The sequence below is a fragment of the Chelonia mydas genome, chromosome 3, assembly GCF_015237465.2.
Source record: "Chelonia mydas isolate rCheMyd1 chromosome 3, rCheMyd1.pri.v2, whole genome shotgun sequence".
In the NCBI taxonomy this organism is placed as follows: Eukaryota; Metazoa; Chordata; order Testudines; family Cheloniidae; genus Chelonia; species Chelonia mydas.
The window spans coordinates 88,825,917-88,849,777 of record NC_057851.1 but is presented as its reverse complement, the minus strand read 5'-3'; the positions used below and the strand labels follow the sequence as shown (position 1 = coordinate 88,849,777).

The window sequence follows — 23,861 nt, the reverse complement described above, 5'->3', positions numbered from 1 at the left end:
CCCCTGTGTGGAGGCAGGACCAAGTAAAGTAGACCAGTGGCTCTCAACCTTTTCAGACTACTATACCCCTTTCAGGAGTCTGATTTGTCTTGTGTACCCCAAGTTTCACCTCACTTAAAAGCTACTTGCTTACAAAATCAGATCTAAAAATACAAAAGTGTCACAGCATACTATTACTGAAAAATTGCTTCCTTTATCATTTTTACCATATAATTATAAAATAAATCAGTTGGAATATAACTATTATACTTGTATTTCAGTGTATAGTTAGTAGTAGTAGTATATATTCAGTATATAAAGCAGCATAAACAAGTCATTGTCTGTATGAAATTGTAAGTGTATTGACTTTGCTCGTGCTTTTTATGTAGCCTATTGTAAAACTAAGCAAATATCTAGATGAATTGATGTACCCTGGAAGACCTCTGTGTAACCCCAGGGATACTTTACCCCTGGTTGAGAACCACTGACCTAGACTATCCCTGAGAGGTGTTTGTCCAACCTATTCTTAAAAACCTCTAGTGAAGGACATTCCACAACTTCCTTGGAAGCCTATTCCAGTACTTTACTATCCTTAGAGTTAGAAAGTTTTTCCTAATATCTAAACTAAATCTCCTTTGCTGTGGATTAAGCCCATTACTTGTTATCCTACCTTCAGTGGACCCAAAGAACAATTGATTACTGTTCTCTTTACAACATCCCTTAATATATTTGAAGACTGTTATCAGGTCCCCATTCAGTCTTCTTAAGACTAAACATGCCAGTTTTTAATCTTTCCTCATAGGTCAGGTTTTCTAAGCCTTTTATCACTTTGTAGCTCTGCTCTGGACTTTCTCCAAGTTCTCTATCTTTCCTAAAGTGTGGAGCCCAGAATTGGACACAGACTCCAACAGAGGCCTCACCAGTGCTGAGTAGAAAGGGACACTTACCTCCCGTGTCTTACATACGAACCCCCTGTTAATATGCCCCAGAACATTAGCCTTTTTTGGAACTGCAAAACGGTATATTTTGCTTGGTAGTGTTCTATTTATTTGTATTGAGTTTGGGGCATTTTGGTGCAAACTTATTATGAACAGGACTCTGTTAGGCACTTTACAAATACACAGGAAAGTATGGTCCTTCTCCCAAATAACTTGCAATCTAATTTGAAACAAGACTCCTCAAATGCCTTGTGAAGAACAATAGGAAGGGGAGACGGATGACAAAAGTATGATCATATCAGAGCTACATAAGCTAGCTATGTGTACCACTTGATGGTTCAAAGTTATTGGAAACTGTAACAGTACATATGTGGACCTTAATGAATATTTGAGTGAGAGGGAGGATAATATATCTGTGGTGCTGAGTAGAATTTTTACAATTACTTTTTTCTAGCTATATCAGTAAAGTTGTTGTGAAAAAAATGGAAAGGACTACTTTAGACGATGATAATTCTCTTTTTGGTATCTAAATAACATTCCAGTTATTTTTATACAGTCTCTAGTGAAATGCAACTATTTTTGTATGTCTGAATGTAGATATTGAATTTTTCATTCTTTGCTTGTCATTCAGGATTAATGTCCAATCTGAGTTCTTGCCCTCTAAACTTTCCTCTTCAGGCATGTTTGTATTCAGTTCAAATATTTTCTTCCTTTTTACAATAAACAGTCTAATAATGTTTTGGACTCACTTTCAGTGACTTGCTTGGGAAAGGAAAGTTGTAGAATGCCCTAAGGACATCTTCTGCATGTAACCATTACTCCTGGGATGTTTTTCACTTTTTGCTCAAGGGGTTAATATATTTGTAAACCATTGTGATGGCATCTCAAATTTCTGAGAAGGAAAATCTGCAGAGGGAAAAAGGAAACCGCCAGCTTCTCTTCTTTACAGTACTGGGAATATGGAGCTGGTTCCTCTGCCCTTATTTTGATGCTTTTCCATTCTCCTACCCTCTCTTCAGCTCTTGCTAAAAGTAAGGAAGAAAAGGAAAGTAGATAAGTGGATAGGGGAGGAATGAGGAGAGAACTTTAACCTCAAGGTATTTTGTTTTAATCCAGATCATGGCAACAGTCACAAAGTTTTATAAGATGAATGCTTGATGGACCGTTTGGGACAAGTTTTGTCTCGCCTTTTAAATAAGGCAGTAACCTAACTCGAATGGCTCTGGTGGTAGCAGCTGTTTATATTGTGTAATTTAAATGGAAATTGAAATACTTATCTGAAAATTGGGGCATATTAAATCTAGTATGAGATTGTGCCCAACTAAACATTGAGTGCTATACTGCAATATCCTATCTGTATTGCCTTTTCTACCACTGTAACTACTGCTCTTGCAGAACTGTTTCCTTCATTAAAAACGATAATTGGAGGCAAAGAAAGCTTTGTGGTAATCAAAATTACTTACGATATCTTAACATGCCAACTAAGGTAAATATTTTCAGGAACAGTGAATAATTTTCAAACTTCTAAAAGTTACAAGAGAATATCACAATGTATTTCCATTTTTTTTAATGCTTAGGTTTTTTAAACAGTTAAATTTTATGCATATTCTATTAACTTGCATTTTATACCTCTTTACCCTATAGATACAGACAACCACAGGTAAGATTTTCTGGTGTGGCCTCTTTGAACTGTCCTATTGGTATAATTTGGCTCTAAAACTAGCTAGTTCAGCCTAAAGAGGATCACCCAAGTGCACATACTGGTCTCCTTTCCTTCTTCTTGTTTAGCAGGAAGAATGGTGGGCCCTGAAAAAAGGATCATGACTAGGATACTCATGCCACTGCCACACAAGTTACAGCTGCCCTTGGGCTGCTCTAACTTGATGCAGAGATGCTGACCCTGTGCTGAGCAGCATTCATGTCAGGAGTGTTAAGGAGAATTTTAAGCCACCTTTGTACCACCATCCTCTCCCAGCTTGCAACTTGTGCTCTCTTACCTTCAGTGATAGCTAAGGATCTGGCCGCATAACTCTGACTCAAGGTAACAGGGAAATTTTTGGTGTTGGTGTTCAACTGAGATATTAGAAGCAAACATTCAAGACTTACTACTTCTAAAATGTACTGTTAAAGTGTATATTACATATCAAAACTCTATTCAGGCATTAATCCTGAGTGACTTGATATCCCTACGGTAATTCTTACATTATTTAACTGAGTTTTATGATTATGTAGATGGGTCAAAGGAATGGTTGTCCTTTTGTTTCTGCATTTATAAAGTTATCTTCATTTTTAAGTGTATATATGAAATGTCAAGCAATGGAATACATTTAGTCATTCCCTTAACTATTCATTTCCATTCTCCTTAGTTACTTTTTAAACAAATGTTCAGGTTATAGAATTAATAGTTAGCTATTCTCTTTAGAAGAAAGCGCCATGTCTTTTTAAAAAAAAAAAAAAAAAAAAAAAAAAAAAACCTGGAACAAAACACTCTGTTGGACATGCTTCTCCCCTCAAGGAAGGGTTGAGAGAACAAACACATGAGGGTCACCATTTAATGTAGTACTGGCAGGCTCTCATAGTAGGGTGATGAGGGCTGTCTAAGAATCAATACAGAATAGAACCTTATCGGTAATTTACCATAACTCCTATTAAGAAATACTACTTAGCATTTCTATCATGCCTTCCATTTGAGGATTTTAAAGTGCTTTATGTTAATGAATTAATCCTAACAACAGCCCTCAATGTTTCCCTTTGCTGTACTTATTTCCTTTTAATGTCTAGAATTTATTATGTTGATTTTTATGTAGGCTACAAACTGATCATATGAATGACTTAAAATTCTGAAGCACAAACAATAAGCTGGTCAGTTCTCTTTCATACAGAGCATTAAATCCAGTACTGAGTTATATATTTCACAATATTATGGGTTATGTCATAAATATAAAGGGAAGGGTAACCCTTTCTATATACAGAACTATAAAATCCTTCCTGGGCAGAGTCAAAACCCTTTCACCTGTAAAGGGTTAAGAAGCTAAGATAACCTCGCTGGCACCTGACCAAAATGACCAATGAGGAGACAAGATACTTTGAAAGCTGGAGGGGGGTGGAAACAAAGGGTCTGTCTATCTGTGTGATGCTTTTGCTGGGAACAGATCAGGAATGCAGCCTTACAACTCCTTTTAAAGTAATCTAGCTAGAAATGCGTTAGATTTCCTTTTGTTTAATGGCTGGTAAATAAGCTGTGCTGAATGGAATGTATATTCCTGTTTTTGTGTCTTTTTGTAACTTAAGGTTTTGCCTAGAGGGATTCTCTATGTTTTGAATCTGATTACCCTGTAAGGTATTTACCATCCTGATTTTACAGAAGTGATACTTTTATCTTTTCTTTAATTAAAATTCTTCTTTTAAGAACCTGATTGCTTTTTCATTGTTCTTAAGATCCAAGGGTTTGGGTCTTTGTTCATCTATGGAAATTGGTGAGGATTTTTATCAAGCCTTCCCCAGGAAAGGGGGTGTAGGGCTTGGGGGAATATTTTGGCGGGAAGACGTCTCCAAGTGGGCTCTTTCCCTATTCTTTGTTTAACACGCTTGGTGGTGGCAGCATATGGTTCAAGGACAAGGCAAAGTGTATACCTTGAGGAAGTTTTTAACCTAAGCTGGTAAGAATAAGCTTAGGGGGTCTTTCATGCAGGTCCCCACATCTGTACCCTAGAGTTCAGAGTGGGGAAGGAACCTTGACAGGTTATATGAATGATTGCGAAGGATGTTCCTGGAAACCAGTGTGGCTTGTCTAGGCACTTTATGGGATTCTCAAGGTTTCAAGTAGTTCTAAAAGCTTTTCCAACACTGTTCAGGTACCTTATGCTGTGAGTAAAATTTTCAAAACTCCCTAGAAGCCCAAGTCTTACTGAAAGGCAATTAGACTTGGGCACTTAAATTACTTCTGGGAAATATTACCTTATCCCTCATATGAAACCTTGAATGAAAATTTAAATGTATTTTTAAAAAGCTCTTTGGTTTATTTCGCTAGAATTAAAGTCTGTGCAGGAGGCTACTTACTGAAACACTAACATGAACATACTTCAGAACATGTTTGACATCATCTGACTGATTTAGAAACATTGACATTTTGTCTGAGTATTATGCAGACTAGCCAGTGTGTACATACTTTTTACTCAGTATGATGCCATTAGGAAATTAGGCTATTAATCTGTTCAGCTCACAATTTGCGATAATCACCACACTGACAGATCAGAGCTTCTGTATATTAAGATCCTTGATGACTAGCGATATGTTTGTATCTATGACAAAATACTGTTTTTACCAATGGGAACTCTGACAAGTTATGTCTATATATAAACTTAAACTCCTATGAAATAAATGAAAATGGAGACACTCCCTTTAAGATGTTAAAGCATTATCCTACTTAATGTAAAACATGTGGGGCTCAAACAACGTTCTGTTGATTATCACTGTTAATTTTTAAACTTAAAATTAAAATGTGGGAGTATTCTATTCCAATATATACTTTATTTTAATTAACTGATACTTTGAATCTTATGTATAAATTCTTCTAAACCTGTATTTTGCTAACTTGTGTCATCTTGACTGGATATCTGGACATAAACTTTGCATTTTTGTTGAAGGCAATGTTTGGAATTTATGAAACAATGAAACAAAACCCACTTACTAGCAAATGTAGCTAACAGTCCAAAATGGTTTTAAAAAGACTAGTTTCCTTCCTTAGTTGTTATGTCTCCATAGATACTCATACTACTCCATGGATAGGGTTCTGTGTCTGTCACAGAGGTCGTGGAGGTCACGGCTTCCGTGACTTCTGCAGTGGCAAGTGTGGCTGACCCCCAGCCACTTGGGCAGCCCTGTAGCCAGCAACACCGGTTGCTGCTGGAGCTGCCTTGGCCACTGCTTGGGCAGCTGGCCCCGGGACCACCCGAGCAGCGGCTGGTGCGGCTGGCCCTGGAGACCACCTGAGCAGTGGGCCTGGGGGCAGTGGGAACAGTGGTCCTGGGGGCAATGGGATGCAACCCCAGGGGCGGTCGGAGCAGCCGCTGCTCAGTGGCCCCAGGCAGCTGCTGCCTCTGGCCCTGGCTCCCCCCAGACTCCCCAGCTAAGATTTAGTGAGGGATATTTATTGTACAAATCATGGAGAGGCCATGGGGCTGTGAATTTTTGTTTATTGCCCGTGGCCTGTCCATGACTTAATTAAAAATACCCATGACTAAATGCAGCCTAACTCATGGATATTAGCTAACTGCAGTAGTAGTAACTACAGTAGCACATTTTACTTTGCGTCCAATGGGGGAGGGAATGATTAGGTTTTCTTATGAATTTTGCTGAGATTAGATTAGGGAAATGTGAATCAGTGAAAGATTTAGTTTTAAGTGCCATCTTTTAAACCTCAGGATAAGGCATAATTTTAAAGTGAATAGAACAGATTTGGATTATGCAGTTTTCAAGCTTTTTTGTATAAACATAATGTGTAGTATAGGATTATCTGTAATAGTAATATTTGGAAAAAAGGATTAGGATTAGAATAAGAATTCTTAATGCTTGAGTGGTGGGGAATATGGGCTAGTCTACACTGGCAACACTAAAGCACTACCACAGCAGCGCTTCAGCGTGCCTTGTGTGGCTGCAGCAGAGTGCTGGGAGAGAGCTCTCCCAGCGCTCTAAAGAAACCAGTGCTCGTGCACTGTCTGCACTGGCACTTTACAGCCCTGAAACCTGCTGCACTCAGGGGGGTGTTTTTTCACCCCCCTGAGCAAGAAAGTTGCAGCGCTGGAAATTGCCAGTGTAGAGAAGCCTATTAGTTGTGTTAAACACTTTCTAATGCTGTCTTCGTACCAGTTTGACCAGGATATGGAATTGGCTAAGGGTGAGCTCTCCCTTTCCTATATTCTTGTAATGGAATCTGAGTTGATCTGATAGGTAGAATTGAAAACTGCATTTGCTTTTTTTTAAGTCAATGTCAAGGTTCCTTCCCTACTCTGAACTCTAGGGTACAGATGTGGGGATCTGCATGAAAGACCCCCTAAGCTTATTCTTACCAGCTTAGGTTAAAAACTTCCCCAAGGTACAAATCTTGCCTTGTCCTGGAACCCTGTGCTGCCACCACCAAGCGTGTTAAACAAAGAACAGGGAAAGAGCCCATTTGGAGACGTCTTTCCCCAAAATATCCCCCCAAACCCTACACCCCCTTTCCTGGGGAAGGCTTGATAAAAATCCTCACCAATTTGTACAGGTGAACACAGACCCAAACCCTTGGATCTTAAGTACAATGAAAAAGCAATCGGGTTCTTAAAAGAAGAATTTCAATTAAAGAAAAGGTAAAAGTATCACTTCTGTAAAATCAGGATGGTAAATACCTTACAGGGTAATCAGATTCAAAATACAGAGAATCCCTCTAGGCCAAACCTTAAGTTACAAAAAGACACAACAGGAATATACATTCCATCCAGCGCAGCTTATTTTACCAGCCATTAAACAAAAGGAAATCTGACACATTTCTAGCTAGATTACTTTAAAAGGAGTTGTAAGGCTGCATTCCTGATCTGTTCCCAGCAAAAGCATCACACAGACAGACCAACCCTTTGTCCCCCCCAGCCCTCTTCCAGATTTGAAAGTACCTTGTCCTCTCATTGGTCATATTAGGTCAGGTGCCAGCTCGGTTACCTTAGCTTCTTATCCCTTTACAGGTGAAAGGGTTTTGGCCAGGAGGGATTTTATAGCACTGTATACGGAAAGGTGGTTACCCTTCCCTTTATTTTTCTGACAATCGACAATAGATAAAATTGCATATTGCCTTTGAATACTGTAGGAAGTGAGGCAGTGATAAGTTTGGATCCAATTTTGGGTAAAGCAATTCCATATTCAGGGGGTTTAAAGCTTCTTCAGAGGCCAGCTAGGGAGGATGCTTCGTTTTCCTCTGTAAAGCTTTGGAGGGAGGTTCAAAACACTGCTGCTTTGAGTTGATACTGATAACAGTACAAAGCCTAATCATTTAGGAGAAATCACAGTGTATTGGCTCTCTAATGGGTAAGGTTCGGCACCCTGATTTAAACCAGCCCATGTGATTTCTAGCAATCTGGATTGTGATCTTCCTTGAATTGTGGACAATTATGTTGATTGGAGATGGTTCAGAGACAAGCCATATGAATGATTAAAGGATTGGAAATCATCCCTTACAGTGAGGGAGTCAAGGAGCTCGATCTATTTATCTTATCAAAGAGAAGGTTAAGGGGTGGCTTGATCACAGCCCAGAAGTACTTACATGGGGAACAGAAATTTGATAAGTGTTCTTCAATCTAGTAGACAAGACACAATGGCTAGAAGTTGAAGTTAGACAAATTTAGATTAGGAAATAAGGCGCACATTTTAAGTATTGGTAATTAACCATTGGACAACTTACTAAGGTTATGGTGGATTGCCCATCATTGGAAACTTTGTAAAATCAGGATTGAATGCTTTTCTAAAAGGTGTGCTGTAGTTCAAAAAGGAATAAATTAGGGAAGCCTTATGGCCTGTTACGCAGGGTCAGACTAAATGATCGCAGTGGTCCCTTGTGGCCTTAAGAAATGTAAACTAAAGTGGGGGATGGAGAGCATCTTGTAAAGGAAATAGTAAAGTTTGTAACAGAGGATTGTTTAGCCAGAAAATGTTTAGTAAAATTCCATTCTTAATGTCAGTCCCAGAAACCTTGCCAAATCCAAGACTTCGTATGTGACTATCATCTGCTAAAGTGGTCAGACTTAAGGTAACTTTTTTGTTTAATGTATGTTGGAAGTAGAGCTACTACTTTGTAACACTAATGCAGTGATACTCAGACCTCAGTGGTTCAGGAGCCAATTTAGCTCAAATCAGCATTTCCCAAAAGAGCTACAGTATTGTGAATTCATTGTTTAATTTACTATAGTACCATATATTAATATTTAAACAGTATAGCAGGAAATATTTAGGGGTGTGTGTGTATGCACAGCAGAATGAGCAAGTATTTTATCAACTACAATTGGTTAACATAGCAAACGCATCCTGATTGATTAATAACTTAAGTTGTTTAATAATCAGTGTTTTAATATCATGTGCTGCAAAGAGCCACAGGAGACACATTAAAGAACCACTTGCGGCTCCTACGCCTCAGTCTGAGTATCACTGACATTAATTTAATATTAATGGAAAATGGTACCACAATGATTTGAGGGGGGAAAAAGTGCACAAGAATTTTAAATTATTAAGCTCCAATAAACAAGACTTCTTGGCTAATTAAAAAATACAAATTTGAGACTGATTTTTGTTTGTCTAGCATGTAGTGCTAACTAAAACAAGTCTATTAATCTACGGTATTTTGTCTCTTGTTCTCTATACAACAAAAACAATATTAAGAAACTACAGAGGGCACAGTTGTCTACTCCATGTACATAAATATGCAAGTTCTAGCTGCATAGTGTTACCTGGGTCTCCTGGAGGCTTCTGAAATCTAGAACACAATGAAGAGCACCAGAGGGCTGACAAACTATTTATAAGGGATGCTGCTTTATATACTACGTTGCATTAAAAAAAAAACAAAACCCAAAAAACTTGTAATGAGCTAAAGTTAAACTAGAAAGTGTCTGTAGAAAACTAATTGGAAATAAACTTGACTGAAAGTTCAATAGTCATAGCTAGCTGACAATAAGCAAAACAAATTGAAATTTTAAAGTGATATGGGAAAACCTAGGAAAATGTTCTGTAAGTTTGGCATATACAACAAGAAAATGAGTAAGCTTGGCTGTTTGTGGTTTTGAACCTCTATCCATTTGTTCTGTTACTTACTATAGGAGAAGCTCGTAGTGACTCTATATTTAAGTTGCCTAACACTGTCCATTATAAAGGATTCCTGCAACCTTTCTTTGAGAATCTCTCACCTCCGCTATTTGCTACAGGTCTTTTGATATTCAACACAGTTCATGGCCTGAGGCTAAAGAAGTGACTTTTCTTGTTCTGTGAAATTCCATTCAGATTTTACTGAGAAATAGTATATTTAAAAATGGCTATTTCCTTTCTTTTGCTTGCCTTTTTTAGGAAATGGCAGCATGGATTCATCCAGAGGCCAGGTTTACATCTGTGGCAGCACCACCAACACCTGCTGCCTGAACAGTAGGGAGCTAGGTGAAGCTGCTGGAGGGAGGACGAGGGTGCTGATTGCACCCTGGACCCAGCACTCCTTGCACTTTGAGCACATTGCTAGACCTGTAGCTCTAGTAGCAGTCTCTGCAGTAATACTGCAGGTTTGAGGTTCAAACCTTGTTGATTCAGAAGGGGTTGAGTAGGTTGTTAGCTGCACATACTTAACTTGATTTTGCTTTGAGTTTTTTAAAAACAAATCCATAAACTCAGGAAATTTCATACACAATCTGTTAAAAGAATGCCAAGGTTGCAAAGCCAAGCAGTCAAAACTTAGGAAGTGGCAAATTTAGGGTGACCTGTGCAGTCTTAATTTGACCCCCATACTGATACAGTTATTAATTACGTGATGACTTACTATCATTTTCTTTACGAGATTCCTGCACACTTTATTCACTTTACAGGATAGGTACACAAGGGGGCAGAATTGAAATTCTTCTACAAGTACCAGATTTATGGTTGTCCAGTTCTCAAGTGTTTGATTTTGCAACCTTTAAGTTATATTTAAAATAGTTTTTAGTATAATTATAACTATTCAGAATTTTGCTGTAATGGTACAATACTACTTTTTCAGTTTCTTAACTTTTTTTTTTGTTCCTTCTCCATAAAGATAATCTGCTATCTTTAGAGATCAGCATGGCTATGTAAAGCAGCAAATGTGAGTTGTCTTTGTAGGAGATTCCAGCTTTTCTCCCCTTGCAGAATTCTAGGTGCCCGGAAGTTGATGATTTTGTATAAAAGGAGACTATTATGAAACAGGTATATAAAACTAGTAATGCAGCCACACCTATCTAGTCATAATGCTGAAAGTATTACTGTATGATAGCCCAATCTGGGGGAAAAAAATTAGTTACAGCCTGTATAAAGGAATAGCTTCTTGTTCTCTTCAAGCATTAGTGGGACTTGACAATAGTAGTCAATCCTATGGTCACCTCAGGGAGTTTTTTCTACTTCTTGAAAAGTAATTTGATAGCATCAAAGTTTCTGTGGTAGAAATAAATGTTACCTTGTCTTTTGAGTATTGCCTGTATGAATCCCCTTCCTTGGTGTGAATGCACCTTGCATGCCTGAGCTCAGATATTTCTAGAGAGCAGTATCTCAGCTTGTGCACTCAACCAGCATGTGACTTTTACCTGAAGACACACAAGGGGATACAGAAGAAGAAAAGAGAGCAAGTATACAGATGCAAATAAGTAGCCACATTGAGCATTGTAGTTCTTTTCTTAAGATGTTGTCCTTTTATTGTTGACATGATTTTTAGAATAGCCCAATTAACCTATTAATGACATTAACTTGCAGGTTAAAAACTTACCCACTATAATATGTATCATATCAGACAAATAAGGAACATTGCTGTCTTTCATTTTTAAGTTTGAAAAGTTAGTTGGCTCTGCCACTAGCTAAGCATTCTATTAGCAATCATTTAAGGTTAACTTCAGCAGATGAACATTCTACTTGCTGCTGCAGAACTGCACTCAAATTTTCTCAATACCAATAAATATTAAACACTTGTGAAAGGAGCTTATTAAATATAAAAAATTGCTTATTAAATACAAAAATTTAAGTCCTGCTGTTAAAATATCTGTTTGGCTAGTTCAGTTTTGAATTCACTTCGAGGCAGTTTGACCTCTTCATTTTTTGCCAAATATGCGTATTCTTTGACTTGATTAAGCTGACGAATGTGTCTTTAATGATATGGTAACTTTTTACCTAGTTTTCTAAGTTGGTCTTTGTCACATACACTCAACTCTGGACAATGATTGTATCTGACTGCTAAAAATTCATGAAGACCTGAAGAGCTCTTCGTAGCTCAAAAGCTTGTCTCTCTCACCAACAGAAGTTGGTCCAATAAAAGATATTACCTCCTCCACCTTGTCTCTCTTATATCTTGGGACCAACATGGCTGCAACAACACTGAAAACTAAAAATTCATGTTTATCACTGATTGATCTTAACATAAGGCATGATAAGTTAAGGCAGTGTTAAGGCATGATAATATCACTCCTAATGCTAATCCTAATACAATTTTCCAGTTCATGTTCTGGTGTTTCCACATTTATTGATTAAAAGGAAGGCTCAACTGTTAAATTAAGCATTCCAGCTATAAAGACCATACTGCACTGTATTGTATTGTATCGACTAATTCCATTTAGCTGTAAGTTCCTCTGGGCCAGGGACTTGACTATTTGGCACACTTCACCTATTGTACGTCTGTAACATATGTGCTTTTCTCTACTTGCTGAATGGCTCTACCGAAGACCACAAAAGCCATGTCTGCTTGTATCAGCTAACCCACTAGTGGGTATTCTAAGGTCTTTTATTAACACAACCCAGTATGTATCCTTGCAATATTTAGTAACCAGAAAGATAAGTATTCTGATTCTCTTCTGTTTCATTAGGAAAGTGTCTCCGTGAAACCAAATAAAAGACTTTTCTCTAAGCTGTCATGACATAATGACAAAGAACTCATCTGAACATCAGATGAAATAATTAGGATAAGTGCTTAGTACAGTCAAATTATGATTCTTGTAAAATACAAGCAATATGCAGAAGTCTCTGTGGAGCATAATAAAAGTATCCTCGCCTTCCAGAAAACTGTTGTGAAGTATTCTGGGAAACCTTTCAGGGCAGAATTTGTTTCTGAGAAGAAAAATAATTGCTACTACTCTTTTCTGCTGTTGGTAGGTAGAAGATACAGTGTCTTGCACAAAATATGGTGGATTCAATGGTCTGGCTAACAGACCTAGCCATTTTTCAATTATTTCAACACCAGTGGGTCAAATTCCTCTGTTAGATAATATTTTGTATCATATAAATACTCTTTCCTGTTTTGAAAAGGAAGGTGCTGAGCCCAGATGCAGAAAGTGAGCATCCTTCTTGATCAGCAGTTAAGAATCTGATATTCAGGGGTCTAGGGCTGCTCTGTTTAAATGAAGTGGACAACTAGGATTCCTATTAAATCATGTTAATTATACTGTCTCATTATTTTATGGTTGTGTTGGTGTTTAAACTAAACTTTACAAAGGAACTCTCTATTTCTTCTTTAGCCAGCTTTCAGTCTAATACCTGGGTGATTTCAGTTATACCTTGTTAAGTTTATGAAAATGTGTGGAGAGGGTAGAAAGTATTATCTAAATAAAGCACATTTCAGTCAATTTTGAGGCTGTTAACTTGTCCAGCATTGCTAGTGTACTCCCGTAAATAGAAATTTCAACAGTTAACAAGCATCATCTGAAGAAGGTTTTATTGCCTTTGCTCATTTTTGGATATTGGATATAAGTGTAGACTTGACGGAAGGTCAAGACACCGATCAGTATATAACATGCTCCCTTCAGTTTTTAACTCCTTTGTTCCATTTGTAGCCTATGTCATCGGAGAGCATCTACAATAAAGGGTCATTAGGCAGCAGACAGATTAGCAACATTGACTCTGAATTCCCATATTGCTAGTCAAACATTTGAGGTTATTTGAATGTAGGTATACATGTAATGGTACTTTCACTCCCATGTTAAAGAATGTATTCTGTGAGTTGGGAGTGGTGAAGTTGATTGTAAAATAGAATGTTAGATCCCAAATGTGATTTGTGTCCAGTTCATTTTGCTGTTGGCATTACAAGAAATATATGCTTCAAATGAAGCTGGAGTTTGAGATATGAGAGATACTGGAGACTAGTGTCAGTTTAAAAGTTCTGAATTATGTTAACTTCTTAGTGAATGCTCTATAATGATTCCACAAGATTGTAACTGATGCTGGCTGAAGCCTCGTGAAACATACTTTACAGCGAGATTTTTCTTTGTTTAAAACAGGGGTCGGCAACCTTTCAGAAGTGGTGTGCCGAGTCTTCATTTATTCACTTTAATTTAAGGTTTCACGTGCCAGTAATACATTAACTTTTTTAGAAAGTCTCTTTCTATGAGTCTGTATATTATATAACTAAACTATTGTCGTATGTAAAGTAAACAAAGTTTTCAAAATGTTTAAGAAGCTTCATTTAAAATTAAATTAAAATGCTGATCTTACGCTGCTGGCCCGCTCAGCAGCCTGCCAGCCTGGGGTTCCGTTCACCTAGGCCGGCAGCAGGCTGAGCGGGGTCTGCGGCCGGGACCCTGGCTGGCAAGGGGCTGGCAGCCGGGACCCCGGGCTGGCAGCCGGGACCCCGGGCTGGCAGCCGGGACCCCGGGCTGGCAGTCAGCCCGGTATCGGTCTGGGGTTCAGTCTGCCGGCTCCTGCCAGCCAGGGTTCCGGCTGCTGTCCCCGCTCAGCCTGCTGCAAGTTTAGGATCCTGGCCCTGCCCACATAGAGTGGGTATCTACCTTCTCCCTGATTCTAGCCCAGTCTCTTCCTCTCTCTCTGCACTGAGCTGAGGGTGGGAGTGCACTGAGCACAGGGCAGGAGGTAAAGGAGCAGGCTGGGGGTTTGGGGTGCAGGGTCTGGCCAGGAGCTAGAAGAGGGATGGGGGTCAGGGTTGGGGCAAGAGGTTTAGGTGTAGAGTGCTTACCTGGGCAGCTCCCATTTGGTGTGAGGGGTGCAAGTGGGAATGTGGGAGGTGCAGGAGCTCCTGTTCGGTGCTCAGGATGGGGGTGGGAATGTGGGGGGTGCAAGAGTCAGGACATGGAGTGTGGGGGGGGCTGTGTGTGGGGGGGGGTGCAAGGGTCAGGGCAGGGGGCTGGGGGTGTGTGTGTCGGGGGGGGTGCGGGGGTCAGGGCAGGGGGCTGGGGGTGTGTGTGTCCGGGGGGGTGCGGGGGTCAGGGCAGGGGGCTCACAGCCCCCTGTCCAGAGCGGCTCACAGCGGGGGCCTGGAGGGGATATACCCCGACTCCCGCCCCTGCTTCCTTGTCAGAGTAGCGAGCGTGCTACGGCTCCGCTTCTCCTCCTCCTCCCCCGTACAAGGGCCATGAGCTGATTGGCGGCAGGGAGGGAGAGGAGGAGGAGGGGCAGGAACCCCGAATGCTGGGGTAATAGGCGGGGAAGGGGGGAGCTTGCCTGCTTTGCAGCAGCAGCCAACAGAACCAAGCTTCTTCACCCTGCCCAGGGGAGCAGAGAAGAGCCGGCCGGGACGGGCAGGATTTTTAATGGCACGCTGCTGCCTTCCAGGGTCCCGGCCTGGGTTCGGCAGCGGGCTGAGCAGGGCCGGCGGCTGGGACCCGGCAGGCAGCAGCGTGCCATTAAAAATCGGCTCGCATGCCATCTTTGGCACACGTGCCATAGGTTGCTGACCCCTGGTCTAAAACTAGATTGTGAAAAAAATAATTGGTTAACATACTTTCTGGTTTACATATATGCAGAGCAGCTGGGGTGGGGGGGGGGATAAAAATATCCTGCTGCCACTTAATATTTCACAGGAGTATTTGTTATGAAAAGGTTATTTGAGAGGTATAAATAGACATCCATCTTAATGGCTTGCTAAGTGTAAAACATTTAGCTTTGTAGGTTTCAGAGTAGCAGCCGTGTTAGTCTGTATTCGCAAAAAGAAAACGAGTACTTGTGGCACCTTAGAGACTAACCAATTTATCTGAGCATAAGCTTTCGTGAGCTACAGCTCACTTCATCGGACTTCACCGATGAAGTGAGCTGTAGCTCACGAAAGCTTATGCTCAGATAAATTGGTTAGTCTCTAAGGTACCACAAGTACTCGTTTTCTTTTCACTTAGCTTTGTCTGAGCTGCTGCCCCCCCACCACCCCAGAAGAGGGCACTGTGTGTGTTGAGGAGCAACCTTGTTGCCATCCCTTTATCAAGCTCTGTCCTGTTGACATAGGCCGCCCTCCTCCTCCTCCTCCTCCTCCTCCTCTACTCAATTGCGCAGGAGTTTCCTTCCAGGACTGAATCCAACTTGCTGGAAGACGGGTATTCAGATAAGTGGGGTGGGCATAGGGACCCAGCCTAACTAGAGAGTGGTGATGGGTCCTCACCAGTCCAGCAGACTTGTGTAGATGGAGCCATTCTGAAGGTCTGGGATTAGGAGGCAGCACTGTCCGGCAAGGGGGTCAGTACTCCCAGGGTCCAGACTTCTGCTCTCTGTTTGCAGAGTTTCTGCTTGGTCTCCCCAGCAGAGAAGGTCAACTGCTGGTTGGTGGCTGCTGCATCAGTGAGGTAGCAAGACTGGCAAGGAGCCTTGTTCCAGCAGTTGAGACGCGCTCTCATAGCCCCATTCGCTTCTGCCAGACAAAACCCGCTCCTGACACCAGTCCTTCAGTGTGGCCCCATCAGGTACTAGTGTCTGTTCGACAGCCTTGTCATGTGCTCTCCATCTGGGGGGCACATCCCACGTTTTACAAACCTCAGCTTCAGTCCATTCCAGAGAAGCATCATGGTCTGGCTAGGTGTGATTTAGCGTTCATATATATAGGTTCTGTGGCTCTGAGAAAACAACACACTTGAAGAAATATTCTGTTCAGGTGACATCATGTGTTTTAGAGGTTGTGTACACTTAAAATGCTACAGCTGAACCAGTGTAGATGCTACCTATGCTGACAGGAGGACTTATCCTGTCGGTGTAGGTCATCCCCTTCTCCAAGAGGCAATAGCTAGGTCGACAGAAAAATTCTTCTGTCGCTCTAATGCTGTCTATACCTGGACTGAGGCTGGTTTAAGTACACCACTCAGACATGGATTTTTATTTTATTTATTTATTTATTTTTGCACCCCGGACTAGTGTAGTTAAATGGCTCTAATTTGCTGGTGTAAATCAGGCCTTAGTAATCTTCCCCGAGGTAATGGAATTCCTCAAAATGAGCTTAGTACTTTCAAAGACCAACATACCTATTGGTAGGGTATATATTTGCATTAATGTGAATGTTCAATCATAGAAAGAAAGCATTGGCTACTGTCGCTAAATGACATCCAGAAGCAGCAAAGTGTTTCGTATGACACTGCCTCTCTCCATTCACTGTTGCAAATTATAGTAATTTTAAAATATCAACATATCTTCTCAAATGAAGCAGCGAGCAGCTATGGTAGCGATATCAATTTTCCCCCCACATATTTTGCCTAGCCCTCTTCAGCTGATGTTACTTGTACGGATCTTGAACCAGCTGGTTTGTATCCAAGCCTCAATCTCTTTGCCAGATATTGAAAACTACTCTAAATCTTTGCCAAATTTTGATCTCTTAAAAATTGCTCTCTCCTGCTCCAGGAGAATGCATGTCAGACTGTCTTCAAAGTAATAAGAAAAGGAGTACTTGTGGCACCTTAGAGACTAACCAGTTTATTTGAGCATACAGACTAACACGGCTGTTACTCTGAAACCTGTCATTATTCAAAGTAATATTTACTTGTCTTGGTTCCAGCCATTTACCCAATGAAAATTCTTATCTGAATTAATATACTGTGTATATATCAAATTTCATCTTGATGAGAATTAATTGGTCTCTATTATAAATTTGAGGATTTAACTGAAATGGAACCTCTAGTATAACCATAGTATCGCATCAGTAACACAGTGCTGTTAAATTGTTGTTTGATGAAATATCTTACACTTCTAATACATGCAACCTGAATTTATTTAAGCATTCAATTAAACACTTCTTGAAAATACAGTATATTCTCAGTGTTTACTGTTATGTTTTCTTGTTAAATCAACATTATAATCCTGCTTTCATTTCCCTCCAGATGATGAAACATTCCTGGGATAATTATAAGCGTTATGCTTGGGGATTAAATGAACTGAAACCCATATCTAAGCAAGGACATTCAAGCAATTTATTTGGTGAGTAGTTTGTGCTTTTGTACTTAGTGACGTATGTTAGGACAGTAAATCAGTTGAGGAGATTACAGTGGTGACACACGTGCTCTTCCCAGCTGTTGTGATACTGATGTTTTTTGCATAGCATGTTGTGTATAGAAGTTAACAGACTCAGGTGACAGCTGCATTGCCTTGTCACAAGTTATGTCATCTTGCTCCTCTGAATGAAGATAATGAAGCATATCGGCGCTATACCATATGTAGGTAATTGCACTGTATTACACTACTCTGATTCAGATCACTTTGTCACTTCACACGGTAAAAACATAAAATAAAAATTAAATGCTATACCAGGGACGTAGCTACCACTTCCATGGAAGTGCAAAAGTGGAACTTTCACAAGTATCTTCTGGCGAGGAGTGAGTGACCTGTTAATTGACTTGAAATGGAGAAAATCTTTAACTGGTTTTCTCTTTTGTGAGATAGCCTATAGTTGTACCCATAAATGTTGCAAGAGATATAGCTATAAATTAGTGTTAAACATTTCTTCAGCCCGAAATTAGCCTGAAAAAGTTACAGCTGTATTGGAAGAAGAATGTGGACAGAAGACTAACGTAATGCATTTTAGAAATATCTTTTAAATTTAGAAATGGTGCAGAACTGAATAGAAGAGCAGCAGCTAAAGGGGAGGTTGAGTGGAGAACACTGCTTCCTTATGCACAGATTAATGTTGGCTTAAACCTCATACAACAGGAAAAAACCTGAAAATTGCTTATTAGAATATAGAAACTATTGTTAGTCTTCATTATTCTAGAAATAGTAAAAGTGAACTAATTTCCTGATGCCCGCAAGATGATGCATAGCTTTGATTTATTAGAAAGATACAAAAATATGTAAAGCTATGTGCATGTGTATGGTATGTAAAAATAGGACATTCATATTTTGCTTGAAATGGGAGAAGAAATGAAAAATTGTATTATCTTTGGATGACCCTCCTAAAACAGCCTAAGTGCAGCATTTAGCAAATCCTCAAGAATTAAGTATTCTAGTGCAACATTTCCAGAAGTTCAGGTTTTACTCCCCTCAGGATTCAAAGATCATGAGTGTGTGTGTGAGAGGGGAGGAATGGGCGGGGGGGAAAGGGGGGTGAGAACATAAGAATGGCCATAATGGGTCAGACCAATGGTCCGGCTAGCCCAGTACCCTTTTTTCTGACAGTGGCCAGGGCAATTGAGTGATCCATCTCCTGGTGTCCAGTCCCAGCATCTGGGAGTAAGAAATTTAGGGACACCCAGAGCATGGGGTTGCATCTCTGATGATCTTGGTAAATAGCCATTGATAGCTTGGTAAATAGCCACTTCTCCTCCGTGAATTTATCTAATTCTTCTTTGAACTCTGTTATACTTCTGGCCTTCACAACACCCCATGGCAACGAGTTCCACAGGTTGACTGCGCGTTGTGTGAACACGTACTTCCTTCTGTTATGTGAAGAGGTAAATAACACTTCCCTATTCACTTTCTACACCCCATTTATGGTTTTATAGACACCTATCATATCTTCCCTTTGTTCACCTTGGAAAAGAGACCACTGTCCCAGTTTTTGAATCTCTCCTCATCTGGAAGCTGTTCCATACCCCTAATAATTTTTGTTGCCCTGCTCTGTACCTTTTCCATTTCTAATATCTGTTTTTTGAAATGGGGAAACCAGAACTGTATGTGGTATTCAAGGTGTGGGCATACCATGGATTTATATAGTGGCATTATATTTTCTGTCTTCTCAATCCCTTTCTTAATGGTTCCTAACATTCTGTTAGCTTTTTTGGCTGCCACTGCACATTTGGGGAGATTTTTTCAGAAAACTGTCTACAATGACGCCAAGATCTTTCTTGAGTGGTAACAGCTAATTTAGACCCCATCATTTTGTGGGTATAGCTGAGATTGTTTTCCAATGTGCATTACTTTGCATTTATCAACATTGAATTTCATCTGCTATTTTGGGGTCATCCAGTCACCCACTACTGTGAGAACTCTTTGCAACTGTTCATAGCCTGCTTTGGACTTTACTATCTTGAGTAATTTTGTGTCTGCAAATTTTGCCATCTCACTGTGTATCCCCTTTTCCAGATCATTTATGAATATGTCTAATAGCACAGGTCCCAGTAGAGACCCCTGGGGGACACCACTATTTACTTCTCTCCCTTCTGAAAACTGACCATTTATTCCTACCCTTTTTCCTGTCTTTTAACCAATTACCGATCCACGCGAGGACCTTCCCTCTTATTCCATGACTGCTTATTTTGCTTAAGAGCCTTTGGTGAAGGACCTTATACTCGGACTTTCAGAAAACCTTTGACACTATCTGCACTGGATCACCTTTGTCCACGTTTGTTTGACCCTCTCAAAGAATTCTAATAGATTGGTGAGGCATGATTTCCCTTCACAAAAGTCATGTTGACTCTTCGCCAACAAATAATGTTAATCTGTTTGTGTGATGATTTTCTTCTTTACTATAGCTTTAACCAGTTTGCCTGAAAGTTAAGCTTACTGGCCTGTAATTGCCAGATGGCATCTGGAGCCTTTTAAAAAAATTGGTGTTACATTATGTATCTTCCTGTTACCTGGTACAGAGGCTGACTTAAGTGATCGGTGATATACCACAGCTAGTAGTTCTACAATTTCATACTTTGGTTCCATCAGGACTTTTGCATGAATACCATCTGGTCCTGGTGACTTACTACTTTTCAGGTTATCAGTTTGTTCCAAAACTTCGTCTATTGATGCCTTAATCTGGGACAGTTACTCAGATTTGTCACCTAAAAATGGCTCAGGTGTGGGAATCTCCCTCCCATCCTCCTGTAGTGAAGATTGATCAAAGGCTTCATTTAGCTTCTCTGCAGTGGCCTTGTCTTTCTAGACTGCTCCTTTGGCACCTCCATCATCCAGTGGCCTCACTGAGTGTTTGACAGGCTTCCTGCTTCTGATATACTTCAGGTATTTTTTGCTGTTTAGTTTTTGTCTTTCGCTAGTTGCTCTTCAAATTCTTTATTGGCCTTTATAATTATACTTGACTTGCCAGAGTTTATGCTGCTTTCTATTTTCTTCAGTAGGATTTGACTTCCAATATTTAAATTGTCTTTTTGTCTCTAACTTCCTCTTTTTACTTTGTTTAGCCATTGCATTTTTTTGGTCCTCTTACTGTGTTGTTTAATTTTGGGTATACACGTAATTTGAGCCTCAATTATGGTGTTTTGTAATAGTTTCCATGCAGTTGGGTGGCATTTCACTCTTGTCACTGTTCCTTTTAATTTCTGTTTTTAACTAGTGTCCTCATATTTGTGTGGTTACCCTTTTTGAAGTTAAATGCTACTGTGGGAGCTGCTTTGGTATATTTTCCCCCTACAAGGATGTTAAATTTAATTACGCTATTGTTATTACTGAGTGGTTCAGCTATATTCACCTCTTGTGTGCCACTTAGGACTAAATCAAAAAATGCCTCTCTCCTTGTGAGTTCCAGAACTAGCTGCTCCAGAAGCAGTCATTAATAGTGTCTAGAAATTTTATTTGTGCATCCCATCCTGAGCTGACATGTACCTAGTCAATACGGGGACAGTTGAAATCCCTCACTATTATTGAGTTTTCTATTTTTATAGCTTCTCATCTCCCTGAGCATTTCATAATAACTTTCATCCACCTAGTCAGGTGGTTGGTAGTATATTCCTATTATACTCAAGCATGGAATTTCTATCCATAGAAATTCCATGGTACAGTTTGATTTATTTAAGATTTTTACTGAATTTGACTCTATATGCATGCTTTCATTTATAGTGCCACTCCCCCACCAGAACAACCTACTCTGTCATTCACATATATTTTGTCCCAATATCATCATACCATCAGGTTTCTGTGATGCCTACTATATCAGTATCCTCGTTTAATACCAGGCACTCAAGTTCACCCATCTTAGTATTTAGACTTCTAGCATTTGTATATAAGCAGTTATAAAATGTATCAATATATAGTGGTCTGCCTTCATGTGATGTAATCTTTTTTTTTTATTTGACTGTTTCTCTTCAGCTACTTCAGCTTTATCAGTTTCTATCCTATCCTTTTTAATAGGATATAGAGAATCCCCATTAAAAGATCCTCCCCAAGGGATGTCTCTGTCCCAAAATGTGTGCTCCTCTGCACTTGTCAGCTTCTCCCATCCCTCTTAGTTTAAAAAAACTCCTCTACAGCCTTCTTAATTTTACATGTCAGCTATCTGGTTCTGTTTTGGTTTAGGTGGAGCCCATCCTTCCTGTATAGGCTCCTCCTTTCCCAAAAATATTCCTCAATTCCTAATAATCCTAAAAACTTCCTCACTATGTCATAGTTTCATCTGCATGTTGAGATCCTGCAGTTCTGTCTGTCTAATTGGACACATGCATGGAACTGGAAGCATTTTGGAGAATACTACCCTGGAGGTCCTAGGGTTTAATCTCTTACCTAGCAACCTAAATTTGGACTCCATGTCTCAAGAGATCAGCAACCTTTGCACCTAGCAGGCAATTTACCTCCATGAGGGTCTCCAGGTGATTACAAACAGTTATTTATACTTCCTATGATCTCCCATTACTATTACCTATCTTCCTAATAACTGGGGTCCCCTCATCCAGAGAGGTGTCCTCAGTGTGAGAGGATACTATGACATCATCTGGAAGGAGAGTCTCAACTATGGGATCATTTCCTTCCACTCCACTTTGATGTTCTCCAATTAGAATTTTTTCCTCCTCATCAGCACAGAGGCTGTCAGAGTAGGGGTCGGACTTCTCCACTTTGTCCCAGAAAGTCTTTCTTCCTTAGCTCCTCCAGTTCAGCCACTCTGGCCTCAAGAGCTCCTACATGGTCTTTGAGGGCCATGACTGCTTGCACGAAATGCGCACACATGCCACTTGCCAACATATGTGAGTGAAAAGAGAAATTTGAAACTATCCAAGTGTCAGCAGTGCAACAGTATCTGAGGGTATGTCTTCATTGCAGAGTCAACCCAGACTCTTAGGTTTTTAGCTCAACCCCATCCACATACTAAAACCTCTATCTGGGTTTGGAGGTGCATTTAAGCCTAAACTGGAATCCACCCACTTTCCAGTGAGGACACAGACAAAAATCACTCAGGTGCTGATAGTCTTCCATTGCTATTCCTGAAGAACAGACAAATTCTTCTGCAATTGACAATACTAACTGTGAAAGAATCCTAGTGTCTCAGCACAAAGAACCGTGGAATATGCCCCCAGAGACGCATGTAGGTGAATGAAGAACCAGTGAGGACACAGTAACACAGATATGACTTAGCTGTAGGGTTGCTCATGTCCAGTCTAGACTAAGCAGGGTGCTCACAGCTGGGTACTGACCACATAGGTTAACTCTGCTGTGAAGGCATATACTGAGTTTGCAAGGAGCCAGGAACAGTAGCTGAAGTATGAACTTACTCATTTCAGTGGGTGCTAATTCAGATGTCAAATAATAATTTAAATGTCAACAGTTAACTATTTCACTGCTTATGTAAGAAAAGAGGATGTGTCATTATGAAGACGATTATTTTTTGGATAGGCCTAGAAATGCTAAGGTTTCCAGAGGGGCATGATTTGTTCCCTTTTCCTGAAGGGAGATCTGCTGCTTTCGAAAGTGTGGGAAACGTTATTGTAGTCTCTAAATTTATGAGAACAGTGGCACCTTAAAGACTAACAGATTTATTTGGGCGTAAGCCTTGTGGGTAAAAAACCTTCAGATCTGAAGAAGTGGGTGTTCTACCCACAAAAGCTTATGCCCAAATAAATCTGTTCGTCTTTAAGGTGCCACCAGACTCCTCATTGTTTTTGTGGACACAGACTAACATGGCTACCCTTCTGATAAATTTATGAGAACGCTGTTTTTTTTTTTTCATTTCAGTTAATTGCTGTTTGAAAGGTTTAATATTTGATTTGACTAAAATAGTTAAACAAAATAGTTTAAAATGTTACCTGGGTCTAATTTTAAATCCCTGTTTTTCTGATGTACATAAAACAGAAGTGAAATTTCACCTTTACTAATTGATTCAGGATG

General features: G+C 40.0%; 1 protein-coding gene across 2 annotated transcripts in view; it reads left to right on the top strand.

The window, feature by feature from the left end:
• Positions 1–23,861, top strand: part of MAN1A1 (mannosidase alpha class 1A member 1) — a 211,299-nt gene that overhangs the window by 32,845 nt on the left and 154,593 nt on the right. For both annotated transcript variants that reach the window (XM_043542854.1, XM_007069687.4), the window contains exon 2: positions 17,708–17,804. In XM_043542854.1, coding sequence (XP_043398789.1) covers positions 17,708–17,804 — 97 coding nt within the window. The remainder of the gene's footprint in view (positions 1–17,707; positions 17,805–23,861) is intronic.